The 15614-nt window shown below is 45.0% G+C and overlaps 1 protein-coding gene across 5 annotated transcripts in view; it reads left to right on the forward strand.

Annotated features, from left to right (window-relative positions):
• TTLL6 (tubulin tyrosine ligase like 6) overlaps positions 1–15175 on the forward strand; it is a 56260-nt gene extending 41085 nt beyond the window's left edge. For all 5 annotated transcript variants that reach the window (XM_058446096.1, XM_058446097.1, XM_058446098.1 and 2 more), the window contains 3 exons: positions 7312–7681; positions 8172–8437; positions 14442–15175. In XM_058446096.1, coding sequence (XP_058302079.1) covers positions 7312–7681; positions 8172–8437 — 636 coding nt within the window. In that variant the 3' untranslated portion in view covers positions 14442–15175. The remainder of the gene's footprint in view (positions 1–7311; positions 7682–8171; positions 8438–14441) is intronic.
• The last annotated feature ends 439 nt before the right edge of the window (positions 15176–15614 follow it).

Here is a 15614-nt window from a genome sequence, read left to right on the forward strand (position 1 = left end):
TGGAATTAGATAATATAAGTCCTCCACTTTTGCTGTTCTTTTTCAAGACTGTTTTGGGTCTTCTAGGTCCTTTGCATTTCCACTTAAATTTTAGAATAAATTCATCAATTTTTGCAAAAAAAGCACCCTGGGATTCTGATTGGCATTGTGCTGAATCTGCAGAAAATTTTGAGGAGAAACAATGTCTTTAACAATAGTGGGCTGGGCGTGGTGGCTCACGCTTGTAATCCCAGCACTTTGGGAGGCCGAGGCGGGCAGATCACGAGGTCAGGAGATCGAGACCACGGTGAAACGCCGTCTCTACTAAAAAATACAAAAAAAAAATTAGCCGGGCGTGGTGGCAGGTGCCTGTAGTCCCAGCTACTCGGAGAGGCTGAGGCAGGAGAATGGCGTGAACCCGGGAGGCGGAGCTTGCAGTGAGCCAAGATTGCGCCACTGCACTTCAACCTGGGCGACACAGCGAGACTCCTTCTCAAAAAAAAAAAACAAACAATAGTGAATCTTTGGTATTATGCAACAAGAAATCAAAATAAAACAAAATAGTGAATCTTCCAGTCTTCCATCATGACTTATTTTTCCATTTATTTAGATATTCTCTAATTTCCTCAACAAAGTTTTATAGTTTTCAATGTAGACATTTTGCACATCTTTTGTTAAATTTATTCCTTTTTTGACAATATTGTAAATGGAATTATTTCTTTAAATTTTAATTTCCAGTTGTTCTTAGCATATAGAAATAATGATTAATGTATACTATCTTGAATTTTGAGACTTAAATTTCTTTTTTTGAGACAGAGTCTCGCTCTGTCACCAGGCTGGAGTGCAGTGGCGCGATTTCGGCTCACTGCAACCTCCGCCTCCCAGGTTCAAGTGATTCCCCTGCCTCAGCCTCCTGAGTAGCTGGGACTGCAGGTGCACACCTGGCTAATTTTTTTTTTCTATTTTAGTAGAGACAGGGTTTTACCATGTTGGCTAGGATGGTCTTGATCTCCTGACCTCGTGATCCGCCCGCCTCGGCCTCACAAAGTGCTGGGATTACAGGCATGAGCCACTGCGCCCAGCCTAGACTTAAATTTCTTATGAATTCTAGTAAGTTTTTTTTGTCGATTCTTTAGGATTTTCATCATATGTCATTTTCAAATAAAGACAGTTTTATTTCTTTCCAATCATTAGTCTCTTTATTTTTCTTGCTTTGTTGCACTGGCTAGGACTTCTGGTACAATGTTGAATAGGGGTGGAGACAGCGAACATCTTTGTCTTGTTTCCAATTTTAGCGGGGAAACATTCAATCTTTTACTATTAAGTATGATGTTAGCTGTCAGGTGTTTGTAGATGCCCTTTATCAGATTGAAAAAGGTCACTTCTACTCCTAGTTTGCTGAGAGTTTTTTAAAATAATGGATGGTGGCTCACGCCTGTAATCCCAGCATGTTGGGAGGCCAAAGTGGGCAGAGCACCTGAGGTTGGGAGGTCGAGACTAGCCTGACCAACATGGAGAAACCCCGTCTCTACTAAAAATACAAAATTAACCGGATGTGGTGGTGCATGCTTGTAATCTCAGCTACTCAGGAGGGTGGGTCAGGAGAATTGCTTAAACCCAGGAGGCAGAGATTGTGGTAAGCCAAGATCGTGCCATTGCTCTCCAGCCTGGGCAACAAGGGCAAAACTCTGTCTCAAATAATAATAATAATAATAATAATAATAGATGGATGTTGAACCTTGTCAAGTGCTTTTTTGGCATCAAGTGATATAATCAAATAGATTTTTTTCTTTAGACTGCTAATATGGTGGGTTACACTGATTGATTTTTCAATATTGAACCTACCTTGCATTCCCAGGATAAACTTCACTTGGTCATGATATATTTTTTAATACATTGCTGAATTTAATTTGCTAAAATTTTTTTTGGGAAATTTTATGTCTAAGTTCATAAAAGATACTGGTCTAGGCTGGGCACGGTGGCTCACACTTGTAATCCCAGCACTTTGGGAGGCCGAGGCGGGCGGATCACGAGGTCAGGAGATTGAGACCATGGTGAAACCCCATCTTTACTAAAAATACAAAAAAAAATTAGCCAGGTGTGGTGGCAGGCGCCTGTAGTCCCAGCTACTCGGAGAGGCTGAGACAGGAGAATGGCATGACCCTGGGAGGCGGAGCTTGCAGTGAGCTGAGATTGCGCCACTGCACTCCAGCCTGGGCGACAGTGGGAGACTCCGTCTCAAAAAAAAAAAAAAAAGATACTGGTCTACAGTGATTTTTTTCTTCTATTTTCTTTGTATATCTTTGATATCAGTGTAATTCTGGCCCCATAAAGTGAGTTGGGAAGTAGGAAGCATTTCTTTCTCTTTTGTTTTCTGCAAGAGATTATATAGATTTGTTGTTCTTTCTTTTTTTTTAAGATGGAGTCTCACTCTGTCACCCAGGCTAGTGTGCAGTGGCAGGATCTTTGCTTAGTCTCCCGGGTTCAATCAATTCTCCTGCCCCAGCGTCCTGAGTAGCTGAGATTTATAGGTACCCGCCACTATGCCCAGCTAATTTTTGTATTTTTAGTAGAGATGGGTTTTCACCATGTTGGCCAGGCTGGTCTCGAACTCCTGACCTCAAGTGATCCATCCGCCTCAGCCTTCCAAAGTGCTGGGATTACAGGCATGAGCCATGGTGCCTGGTGATTTGTCATTATTTCTTATCTAAATATTTGAATAGAATTCTCTAGAGAAACTATCTGGGCCTGGATATTTCTTTTTTAGAGTATTGTAAACTAAACATTCAATTTAAAAAAAGTAGGTACAAGACTATCCAAATCACTTATTTTATTTTGAATGAATTTCGGCAGTTTGTGGTTTTTGAGGTATTGGTTCATTTCATCTAAGGTGGCTTTATACATGAAGAATTATTTATAGTAGTCCCTATTTTCATTTTAATGTCTGTAGAGTCTAGTGATACCCTCTTTTTCATTCCTGATATTAGTAATTTCCTTATTCTTTCTCTCTTTTTTACTTTATAAATGTTGCTGGAGTTATCAATTTTATTGACCTTTAAAAAAAAAAACTGGATTTTGGGCCGGGCGTAGTGGCTCACGCCTGTAATCCTAGCACTTTGGGAGGCCGAGGGGGGCAGACTGCCTGAGTTCAGGAGTTCGAGAACAGCCTGGGCAACATGGTGAAACTCCGTCTCTACTAAAATACAAAAAATTAGCTGGGCGTGGCAGTGTGCGCCTGTAGTCCCAGCCACTGCACTCCACCCTGGGCAACAGAGCGAGACTCTGTCTCAAAAAAAAAAAAAAAGCCTGGATTTTGGTTTCGTTGAGTTTTGTCTATTTTTCTATTTTTGATTTTATTGATTTCTGCTATTTATTAATACTTTCCTTCTGCTTGCTTTGGATTTATTTTACTTTTCTTTTTTTTTTGAGATGGAGTTTTGCTCTTGTCCAGGCTGGAGTGCAATGGCACGATCTTGTCTCACTGCAACCTCCGCTTCCCAGGTTCAAGCGATTCTCCTGCCTCAGCCTCCCGAGTAGCTGGGATTACAGGCATGCACCACCATGCCCAGCTAATTTTGTATTTTTAGTAGAGACGGGGTTTCTCCATGTTGGTCTGGTCAGCCTGGTCTTGAACTCCCGACCCCTGGTGATCCACCCGCTTCGGCCTCCCAAAGTGCTGGGATTGCAGGCGTGAGCCACCGCACCCGGCCACCTTTCTAGTTTTTTAAGGAGAAAGCTTAGACTATTGAGTAAGACTTTTTTCCTAATATAATCATTTATTTTTATTTTTAGACAGGCTGTCACTCTGTTGCCCAGACTTGAGTGTAATGACACAGTCACGGCTCACTGCAACCTCAATATTCCTAGGCTCAAGCAATCCTCCCAACTCAGCTTCCTGAATAGCTGGGATACAGGTGTGCACCACCACGCCCAGCTAATTTTTGTATTTTTAGTAGAGTCTGGGTTTTACCATGTTGGCCGGGCTGGTCTCAAACTCCTGACCTCAAGTGATCCACCTGCCTTAGCTTGTCAAAGTGCTGGGATTATAGGCATGAGCCTGTAATGTGTCTGGGTGTGGTTTTATTTGTAAAAGGTGGAAGATTTATACCATCTAAAGAGAAACCAGAGTATGGTTTTATTTGTATTTATCTTACTTAGGGTTCTTGATCTTGTTTTTATAAGTTGATGGCTTTCACCAAATTTGAGAAATTTATTGCCATTATTCAAAATTTTTTGCTCCCTTATTTTGTTTCTCTTCTCTTCTGGTGCATTCAATAACATGTATGTTAAGTCACAGAATATTGTCTCACAGACTTCTTAGGTTCTACTTACTTTTCTTTAATCTTGTTTCTCTTTTGTTTTCAGATTGAATAATTTCTATTGCTCTATAGTCAAACTTGCTGACTCTTTTTTCTGCCATTAAGCCCATTCAGTGAATTTTTTATTTCAATTATTATACCTTTAAGCCCTATAGAAATACTACTCAGTTCTTTTTATTTATTTTTTTGAGACAGGGTCTCACTCTATCACCCAGGCTGGAGTGCAGTGGCACGATTACAGCTTACTGCAGCCTCAACCTTCTGGGCTCAAGCAATCCTCTGGCTTCTGCTTCTCAAATAGGTGGGACACAGGTGCATGCCACCATGCTTGGCTAATCTTTGTAGTTTTTGTACATATTGCCCAGGCTGGTATTCTTTTTTATAGTTTGTGTTTTTCTGCTTAGATTCCCAACTTTTGAACTTTGTATGCATACATTCTTTTAATTTTTTTTTTTTTTTTGAGACAGAGTCTCACTCTGTCACCAGGCTAGAGTGCAGTGGTGCAATATTGGCTCACTGCAACCTCAGCCTCCCAGGTTCAAGTGATTCTCCTACCTCAGCCTCCTGAGTAGCTGGGACTACAGGCATGTGCCACCACACCCAGCTAATTTTTTGTATTTTTAATAGAGACGGGGTTTCACCATGTTGGCCAGGATGGTCTCGATCTCTTGACCTCGTGATCCACCCACCTTGGCCTCCCAAAGTGCTGGGATTACAGGTGTGAACCACAGCACCCAGCCATATTCTTTTAATTATTTGGCCATATTTATAATGCCTGCTAAAGTTCTTGTCTGCTAATGAACCAACATTTGGGTCATCTCATAGTATTTTCTTTCTTTATTTTTATTTATCTATTATTTTAATTTTTTAAGCAATATGGTCTTGCTATGTTGCCCAGGCTGGTCTGGAACTCCTGGCCTCAAGCAATCCACCCGCCTCGGCTTCCCAAAGTGCTGGGATTACAGGTGTGAGCCACTGTGGCCAGCCGGTATTAGAGTATTGACTACTTTTTTCTCTTGAGTGTGGATTATATTTTTCTGGTTTCTTTCTTTTCTTTTTTTTTTTTTTTTTTTTTTGCATATCTAGTGGTTTTTTTTGTTTTGTTTTGTTTTGAGATAGAATCTGACTTTGTTACCCAGGCTTCTGGAGTGCAGTGGCGCAATGTCGGCTCACTGCAACCTCTGCCACCCGAGTTCAAGTGATTCTTCTGCCTCAGCCTCCTGAGTAGGTGGAATTGCAGGTGCCTGTCACCATGCCTGGCTAATTTTTGTATTTTTAGTAGAGATGGGGTTTTGCCATGTGGGCTAGGCTGGTCTCAAACACCTGACCTCAAGTGATCCTCTTGCCTTGTCCTCCCAAAGTTCCGGGATTACAGGTGTGAGCCACCGCACCTGGCCATATCCAGTGGTTTTAAGTTTGGATGCTGGACATCATGAATTATGCATGATGCAGTGATTCATTGTAGAGTCTCTGGATTCTGTTTGTTCTTCTAAAGAGTGATAAATAAATGAATGTATATATATATACATATATATATATTTTAGTCAGGGTCTTGCTCTGTCGCCTAAGCTGGAGTGAAGTGGTGTGATCATAGCTCACTATAACCTCAAGCTCTCAGGCTCAAGTGATCCTCTTGCCTCAGCCTCCTGAGTAGCTAGGACTACAGGTGTGCACCACCGTGCTTGGCTAATTTTTAAACAATTATTTTAGAGATGAGGATCTTGCTGTGTTGCTCAGGCTGGTCTCAAACTCCTGGCCTAAAGTGATCCTTCCACTTCTGCCTCCCAAATAGTTGGGATTACAGGCATGAACCACCTTGCCCAGCCTAAAGAGTGATTTTTATTTGAACAATCCATTAGCTTCACATTCTAAATCTACTGTGGTCAGCAGCAATCAAAATCTTATTAGTTATTTCAGCTTCCAGTGCTATTTTTTATTGGGTCCCCTGAGATCCTTTCCTCCCCATTCCACACCCCCCAGCATGTGTAGTTTATCAGTCACGCCAAACTGCCCATGAAAGGATTTCACACTTTCACAATTTACAGTCTGTTTCTCTGGCTTCTCTGATTGCCTCAAACTTTACCTCTAGCCAGTAAGGTTGTGGCTTTCTGCTGCCCACACCATGTGGATTGTGGGTGTCCTTGGACAAAAAGCTGTAAAGCTGCAGATCTCATCAAGTGCAGTTTCTTTTTTTCCCCAAGACTAGTTTTTTTTGTTTGTTTGCTGGTTTTTTTTTTGTTGTTTGTTTGTTTTTGAGACAGAGTTTCACTCTTGTCACCCAGGCTGGAGGACAATGGGGTGATCTCGGCTCACTGCAACCTCTGCCTGGAGGCAGGAGATTACAGGCTCATGCCTGTAATCCCAGCACTTTGGGAGGCTGAGGTGGGCTGATCACTTGGACCCAGGAGTTTGAGACCAGCCTGGGCAACATGGCAAAACCCCATCTCTACAAAAAATACAAAAGCTGGATGTGGTGGCGCATGCCTGTGGTCCCAGCTACTTGGGAGACTGAGGTGGGAGGATTGCTTGAGCCCAGGAGGTGGAGGTTACAGTGAGCCAAGATTGCACCACTGCGCTCCAACCAGGGTGACAGGGTGAGACCCTGTCTCAAATAATAATAATAATAACAACAATAATAATACCTATTGTTCTGATTGCCAATCTTTATTGTTTATAATCTGTCTCATGTTTAGAGACTTCTACTGTCTTCTGCCCTACTGTTTAACCAATTCATGGTGAGGAAACTATCTAACCTAATCTTTCTTGCTGCTAATGAACCAGCTCTTAATCTGTTTATTTTAATCAATAATAGCATGGGAGCTGGGCATGGTGGCACTCACATGTAGTTCCAGCTACTCAGGAGGCTGAGGCAGGAGCAACACTTGAGCCCAATTCGAGACCAGCCTGGGCAGCATAGCAAGACCTTGTCTCAAAAAATAAAAATAAAAATAAATAGCATAGGAAGGAACCCTTTGCTTTCCACAGTCTCATTTTGAACTGTCTTTTCTTCCAGCACTTAACCTCCATAGAAACCACCCCAGAATCCACCACCCAACTCTCAATCTCCCCAAAGTCTCCGCCAACCCTAGCCGTGACCGCCAGCTCTGAGTACAGTGGCCCAGAGACGGACAGGATGGCATCCCTTAAATGCAAGAAGCAGCAGACCCCTCCACACTTAACCCAGAAGAAAATGTTAAAACCTTTTCTGCCCACAAAATCCAAGAGCTTCTGGGGGAGTCCGAACACAAACTGGACTTTGCTAAAGAGTGACATGAACAAGCCACATTTGATATCCGAGCTACTCACCAAGCTTCAACTGAGTGGGAAGCTCTCCTTCTTCCCAGCTCACTACGACCGCAAGCTGGGGATGAATAACCTGTCACGTGAGTGCCAGTGTGTACAGGGATGTGCCAGGAGCTTAAAGGGGAGAGGGACCGTTAGAACCAGTCTTAATCTTTGGGGAGCTCCCAGTCTTTGGAGAGGGGACAGCCCCTGTCTTCAGGGAAACCCCAGTGTGATGGTGGAGACACAGTCCATACCATTAGGAAGTCTCTAGTCTGATTGGGAAGACAAAAAAGATAAAAATAGATTGCTGTCCAAGTCCCTTCTTCACCATTTCCTGGTTCTCATTCACATGAGGCTCATTCAGCTGAGGCTGCACCAGTTACTGATGTTAAGTATGAAAAAATGGGGAAGAAAAACTATTTGGAGAAAAGGAGCAATGGTTGATTCTGGCTCAAAGAGCTTCAGCCAGTTATAGGCCATGGGACCAGTTATAGGCCATGGGACCCTCCATGGGAGGTGGTCTTCACCAGGAATTTGTGCTGAATCCAGCAGCACAAATCGCTGATGCTTCTGGCTTTGCCTTTCCAGAAAACCCCTCCCTACCTGGGGAGTGCCACTCCCGCAGTGACAGCTCTGGAGAGAAGAGGCAGCTGGATGTGTCCTCCCTCCTCTTGCAGCATCCTCAGAGCTATAATGTTACTCTGAGGGACCTGCTGGTGATTGCCACTCCAGCCCGACTGGATCCAAGGCCTTGTAGAAGCCACACAAGTGCTATGAGGGACCCGTGTATGCAGGATCAAGAAGCATACAGCCATTGCCTGATCTCTGGCCAAAAAGGATGTGAGAGGAGCTAGGTAGGCCCACACATATCCCCTTAATGAATTTGGTGCGTTGGCAGGTGCTCTGTGTTTTTCTGGAATGTTGGATAGCTAGGAGGACGGATGGATTGATAAAGACATACAGGTAAGTAGACAATGAAGACTTAGTAAAAATGTGACCCTGGCTGGGTGCAGTGGCTCATGCCTATAATCCCAGCACTTTGGGAGGCCAAGGCAGGAGGATCCCTTGAGCCCAGGAGTTTAAGACCAGCCTGGGCAACATAAGGGAGACCCCATCTCTACAAAAAATTTAAAAATTAGCTGGGTGTGGTGGCACATGCCTGTGGTCCCAGCTACTTGAGAGGCTGAGGCGAGAAGATTACTTGATGCAAGGGGTTCAAGACTAGCCTGGGCAACATAGCAAGACCCTGTCTCTACAAACAATTTAAAAATTAGGCCGGGTGCTGTGACTCATGCCTGTAATCCCAGCATTTTGGGAGGCCGAGGTGGGCGGATCACAAGGTCAGGAAATTGAGACCATTCTGGCTAACACAGTGGAACCCCGTCTCTACTAAAAATACAAAACATTAGCTGGGCATGGTGGCACATGCCTGTGGTCCCAGCCACTCGGGAGGCTGAGGCAGGAGAATTGCTGGAACCCAGGAGGGAGAGGTTGCAGTGAGCTGAGATTGCGCCACTGCACTCCAGCCTGGGTGACAGAGTGAGACTCTGTCTCAAAAAAAAATAATAATAATAATTTAAAAATTAGCTGGGTGTGGTGGAGCATGCCTGTGGTCCTAGCTACTTGGGAGGCCAAGGTAGGAGGATTGATTGAGCCCAGAGCTCAAGGTTGCAGTGAGTCGGGATTGCACCACTGCACTCCAGCCTGGGTGACAGAGCAACACTCTGTCTCCAAAAAAAAAAGTGACCCCCTTGCTATGTATTAATATATTTCTGATAGAGCTGATCTTCCCCAACTAGGCACTTTGCCTTGTCTTCCACTTATGGCTAAAATTGAGATAGTCGTATATGGAGATCCCAGAAGTAGAACCATGTCAACCATAATGGGTTGATTTTCACACCCTTCAAGCTATGCCGCCTGGTCTAGGCCTAGATCACTTGCCCCAAAGGCTGGCCTTGTAACGGAGTGTGCTGAGGGGACAGAACAACAGGACAGCAGACACTGAGATGTGGAACCAAAGGCCTTTGAGAAGCTTTGGTTCCACCGTGCAAAAGGCCCCAGGAGATGGTAAGATGCCCTCCGTCTGAACTTCAGTGCTTCTGAGGGAAGGTCATATGTAAAAACGTCGGAGAACTCTACAACATAGAGCTGTGGAATTAAGGGATCTGTGCTGCTTGACTGTCTAAAGAAGAAGGCTAGAGATTTGAATCATCTTCCTCCACCCTGCCACCCAAAGCTTACTGTGAGCAGATACTCTGACCTGGCCCCTTGTGACCAGTAGCTCACACTGCAGGAGGGCCTGCAAGGAAACATCCAGCCCGTAGAGATCACCTTGGGTGCCTGTAAAAATGCATATTCCAGGGCCTCCTCCCAGAAATTCTGATTCAGTGCGTACTGGGTGGAGAGCCCAGGAATCTGCATTTTATGAAGCTCCTCTAGTTGATTCTGATAGTCCTCTCACCATGCTCAGAGAAGAGCTGGGCCTGATGTTTCCCCATTTCCCTGATGATAGGAATCATATGAGGGCCCTTGTTTAAGCCTGTAGTTTCTCAGGCCAAACTCCCTGGGAATTCTGGCATAAGAGGGCTGGGAAGGGGCCCTGGGAGTTTGTCTTTTGAACAAGTCTTTTAAATATGGGTAATAGGTCGGTCACGGTGGCTCACGCCTGTAATCCCAGCACTTTGGAAGGCCGAAGCAGGCAGATCACTAGGTCAGGAGTTCAAGACCAGCCTAGCCATTATGGTGAAACCCTGTCTCTACTAAAATACAAAAAGTAGCTGGGCATGATGGCACGCGCCAGTAGTTCCAGCTACAGTTGAGGTGAGCCGAGATCGCGCCACTATGCTCCAGCCTGGGAGACAGAGCGAGACTCCATCTCAAAAAAACAAAACAAAACAAAACAACAACAACAACAAAAACGTGGGTGATAAGTACTTGTCTTACATGTAGACCTAGGCCTGGGCAGAGAAGCCTGTTACAGCCAGCCCTGACCTGTGGGCCTGTTATTGGAGCGAAACTCTGATCCTTAAGGAGCTCCAACCCACTACCACTATCTTCAATTCTCGTGCCTCAGCCTCTTGAGTAGCTGGGGCTACAGGCCTGTGCCTCCATGCCCAGCCAATTTTTGTATTTCTAGTAGATAATGGGGTTTTGCCATGTTGGACAGGTTGTTCTTGAACCCCTGGCCTCAAGCAATTCACCCACCTCGGCCTCCCAAAGTGCTAAGATTACAGATATGAGCCACCACACCCAGCCTGTTTCTACTATTTAAAAAATGATGATGTAGCACATTCCCATGAAAACTTGTATTCAATAGGACTATTAAATGAAATAATAATGATCGGAAGCCACACAAAGAAGGGAAGAGATCATTATATGAAGAGGGTGTGATAAAGTGCTTCCTGCATTGACCATTGAATTTGGCTCTGAACCTCTTAGCAGAAAAGGCCAGACACAACATCCTATTTTGGTCCTTTTTGTCTGTCCAATCATACTAGAGAGTCCCTAGTGGCATGGACTATGTCTCTGCCATCAGATGGGAGTCTCCCTGAGGACAGGAACTTTATTCCTCCCCCTCAAGATTAGGGGCTCCTCAAAGATTGGGACTGGTTCTATTGGTTTCTCTCCCCACCCCCAAGCTCCAGGTACATCCCTGTGTACACTGGCCCTCACCTGCTTGGAGGTGTAATGAGCTGGGAAACGGGGAGAGCTTCCCCATCAGTTGAACCTTGGTGAATACCTCTGACATCAGATGCTGATTCTTCATGTCACTTTTTAGCAACGTGGGCTCAGATTCCCCAAGAAGCTGTGGTATTTTGTAGGCAGACATGGTTTCAATATTTTCTCCTAGATGAGTAAAAATAAGTTTAGTAGTTCCTTAGGGAAGACTTCTTTCTCTGAAAGAGCAGTTTGTGGAGTCTCATAGATCTTTACTGCCATAATAAACAATGGCTGAGGGCACGGCCATGTGTTAGTATTAATCATGGTGCTGGGCATGGTGGCGAGTGCCTGTGGTCCCAGCTACTTGGGAGGCTGAGGCAGAAGGATTGCTTGAGTCCAGGAATTCTGGGCTGTAATGCGCTATCCTGATCAGGTATCCGCACTAAGTTTGGCATCAGTATGGTGGCCTCCCAGGAGCTGGGGAGCACCAGGTTACCTAAGGAGGGGTAAATTAAGACAGAAATGGAGCAGGTCAAAACTCCCATGCTCATCAGTAGGGGGATCATGCTGGTGAATATCCACTGCACTCCAGCCTAGGCAACATAGCAACACCCCATCTCTAAAAAAAGAAAAAGTCAGGATGATAGATGGTGATAGTAACCCTTTTTTGCTAGCCGACTATAAATGTGCCAGCACTCTTCTAGATAAATATTTTATCTAATTGAATTTCAATCACAGTTGTATACTTTATTTTTATTTTCTTTGGAGACAGTTTTGTTCTGTTGTCCAAGCTGGAGTGCAGTGGTGAGATCATGGCTCACCATAATCTCAAACTCCAGGGCTCAAATGATCCTCCTGCCTCAGCCTCCCATGTAGCTAGGACTACAGGTGCACATCACGATGTCCAGCTAATTTAAAAATTATTTTTGTAGCACAGGGTCTCCCATGTTGCCCAGGCTGGTCTTGAACTCCTGGCCTCAAATAATCCTCTTGCTTCGGCTTCCCAAAGCTCTGGGATTACAGGCGTGAGCCATTGCACTTGGCCTTGAACTTTAGAAAAGAAGAAAAAAACTGATACTCAAAGAGCATAAAGCTTAACATTCAGCAGGTCCCCCAGTTTTTAATGGGCACAGCAAGGATTTTAGTCAGATGCTTCTGATTCTCAAGCCCCAAGCTCTTGAAGCCATACTATCTGTCTGTTAAATGATACTTTTCATATTAGTCTTTGGTCAGAGCTGAGGTGACAAAAAGTGGCTCTTCAGTGGAGGCATTTCTGCAGGTAGCAGATATGACAAAGACCAAGCAGAGCCTCCTAGAATACCGTATGGGGTCACCAGATCTCAGAGCTGGCCCCCTGCTTTTAGGCCAAATAATGGCTTCTAAAAGTTCTCTCCAAACTAATCGGACCATAAAGGACTTACACATAAAAAATCAAACTCCCAAAAGACTATATACAGCAGAACGTCCATTGGAATGCATGATATTAATGCATTGACGGAGCAGAATGTGGTGTGAAAAGAGGGCTTCTGCACAATAAATAATGGTGGAAGGAAAGAAGGAAGAGCAAGCAGAGGCCTCAATGGAGGATCAGGGGTTTCTCTGGAAAGCGTAAGAGTAATAACACCTTCCACACATCAGGTTTACAGGCCATATCTCATGAAATCCTCACATTGACAACGTGAGGTTGGCAAGGCAGACGTTATTACCTTATGCCCAGTTTGCAAGTGAAGAAACTCAAGGTTGAGGATGTTAAATGACTTGCCCAACCTCACACAAGTGATGGACTGGACGAACAGCTCTATGTTTCCTCCTCTACCACCTGGCCATGAACTTGGCACCCATCCTGACCCATGTGAGGAATGGAGCCCTGGCACATTCCTCCATTTTTCTGCTTTAGTGACTAGAATATCATTCTTCTTCCTCTGGACCCACTTTCACAGTGGGTTGGTCACTGAGCCCATGGTGCAGATCTGTATAAGAGTTGAATTCTAGGGGATAAACAACCTCTTTTGTAGGATCTTCTTTTTTTTTTTTTTTTGAGACAGAGTCTCACTGTGTCATCCAGGCTGGAGTTGCAGTGGCACTATCATGGCTCACTGCAGCCTTGACTTCCCAGGCTCAGGAGATTCTCCCACTTCTGCCTCCTGAGTAGTTGAGGCGACAGGTGCTTGTCACCATGCCTGGCTAACTTTTCTTTTCTTTTCTTTTCTTTTTTCTTTTTGGAGTCTCCCTCTGTTGCCCAGGCTGGAGTGCAGTGGCGCGATCTCAGCTCACTGCAACCTCTGCTTCCCAGGTTCAAGCTATTCTCCTGCCTCAGCCTCTTGCTAGCTAACTTTTTCTGTCTGTTTTTTGTTTGTTTGCTTTGTTTTGTTTTTTGAGACAGAGTCTTGCTCTGTCCCTCAGGCTGGAATGCAGTGGTGTGATCTTGGCTCACTGCTACTTTCACCTCCCAGGTTCAACTGATTCTCCTGCCTCAGCCTCCTGAGTAGCTGAGACTGCAGGTGTGCCACCATTCCTGGCTAATTTTTGGATGTAGCTTTAGTAGAGATGGGGTTTCTCCATGTTGGCTAGGCTGGTCTCAAATTCTTGACCTCAAGTGATCCACCTGCCTCAGCCTCCCAAAGAGCTGGGATTAGAGGCATGAGCCACTGTGCCTGGCTTCATTTTGTAGGATTTTAAGGATGACTCATGGCTTGGTAAAGTGGGATGCCTGGCATCTTGCTGAATCAATGGCACCTGCAATGATGGTGATGCTGTTGCTGATGAGGATATATTGTGCTGATGGTGATGAGCCCAGCATGAACTGGCCCAAGACACACTTCCCATTGGTGTACTAAAAGCTTTGCATATATTGTCTCAGTCCTCAAGGCATTGTTGTCTTTTTCCAAATGGGGAAACCAAGGCTGGGAGAGGTTAAGTAACTTGTCCAAGGGCATACAGCTTCTTAACCACTATAACATTCTCTCCAGCCAGCCATCTTGGCTGCTCTTAAATGATCCATATCCAATGTTTCAGGCAAGAAGGCTGCAGGAAGATGAATGTTGTGTAGGTAGAATGAGTTTCTGGTGACTACAGATATAAGTCACCTAAGCGTCTCTTGATCCACTAGATAGGAATGGTGCTGATGAGTTAATTGACTTTAATATTCTGGAGGCCATTTTAAAAGAAAATCTAAAAAAAAATTTTTTTTTTTTCCAGAATCAGACTGGATCTCTGCCACTTTTCCCTTCCTACCTCTTAACTTGCAGGAAACAGTTTGTCTCTTCCGACAGTGTCTCCAATGTTCACAGAATCAACTGAAGTTTTTTTTGCTCATCTAGATATCCTGGTCTTCCATTAGCTCCTAGTAGCAGCACTGGGGCCAACAGCCCTGCCTCTGTGCCCTCCCAGTTAGCTTACAGTGCTGCAGGACCATGATTTCTGGGGTTGGATTGGTGCTGCCCCAGGACACACCCCAGTTGCCCTGCCAGTGGCACTTCTCTGGGTTCCTCACATGGAAACATCATCCAGAATACTCCCCCAGATAAAGCAACTTGGGGAGTAGTGTTTCAGAGAAGGACCCATGATTTCCAGGAGTCAAAAGCCCTCAGTCCACCAACAGAACTATGCCAGTTGGTCTTCATCTCCAAGATAAAAGATGAGGTCAAGGATGGGCATGGTGCATAACTCTGAGCCCTGAGTGAGAGAACTGAGGCAGCTGCAACTTCACAAGGTCAAGGCCCGACCTCCGCCCATCCCCACCAGCCCAAAGACTTGCCACCTCAGTGCCTGAGCATCTTCTGGCGACCTCCTTCACCAGCCCAACTTAATCTCACCAGCGAAAACAGAGGTGAGGCGAGAGTATCCAGCCTGAAGATGCTTCTTCTATCAACCTGCAGAAATGTTACACTTTCCCTTCAGGCATCCATTAATAAAGGAAATTGCCATGCTTACTGCCAGGAGGAGGAGCCTGATTTGGAGGGATAATGGGAAAGGAGGGTTGTGGGGAGATGGTTATCTTGAGTACCCCTCACTAAGAAAGCTCCAGGCTGGGCACGGTGGCTCATGCCTGTAATCCCAGCACTTTGGGAGGTTGAGGCAGGCAGATCACCTGAGGTCAGGAGTTCAAGACCAGCTTGGCAAACATGGCGAAACCCCCCTCTATTAAAAATACAAAAATTAGCCAGGCGTGGTGGCGGGCAGCCGTAGTACTAGCTACTCAGGAAGCTGAGGCAGGAGAATCGCTTGAACCCAGGAGGCAGAGGTTGCAGTGAGCTGAGATCGCGCCACTGCACTCCAGCCTGGGCAACAGAGTGAGACTCTGTCTAAAAAAAAAAGCTCCAAATACATTGAAAATATGTCAGGAACCTTTGAAGACTTTCTTGGGACAAA

The sequence above is a fragment of the Hylobates moloch genome, unplaced genomic scaffold (genome assembly GCF_009828535.3).
Source record: "Hylobates moloch isolate HMO894 unplaced genomic scaffold, HMol_V3 SCAFFOLD_10, whole genome shotgun sequence".
NCBI lineage: Eukaryota > Metazoa > Chordata > Mammalia > Primates > Hylobatidae > Hylobates > Hylobates moloch.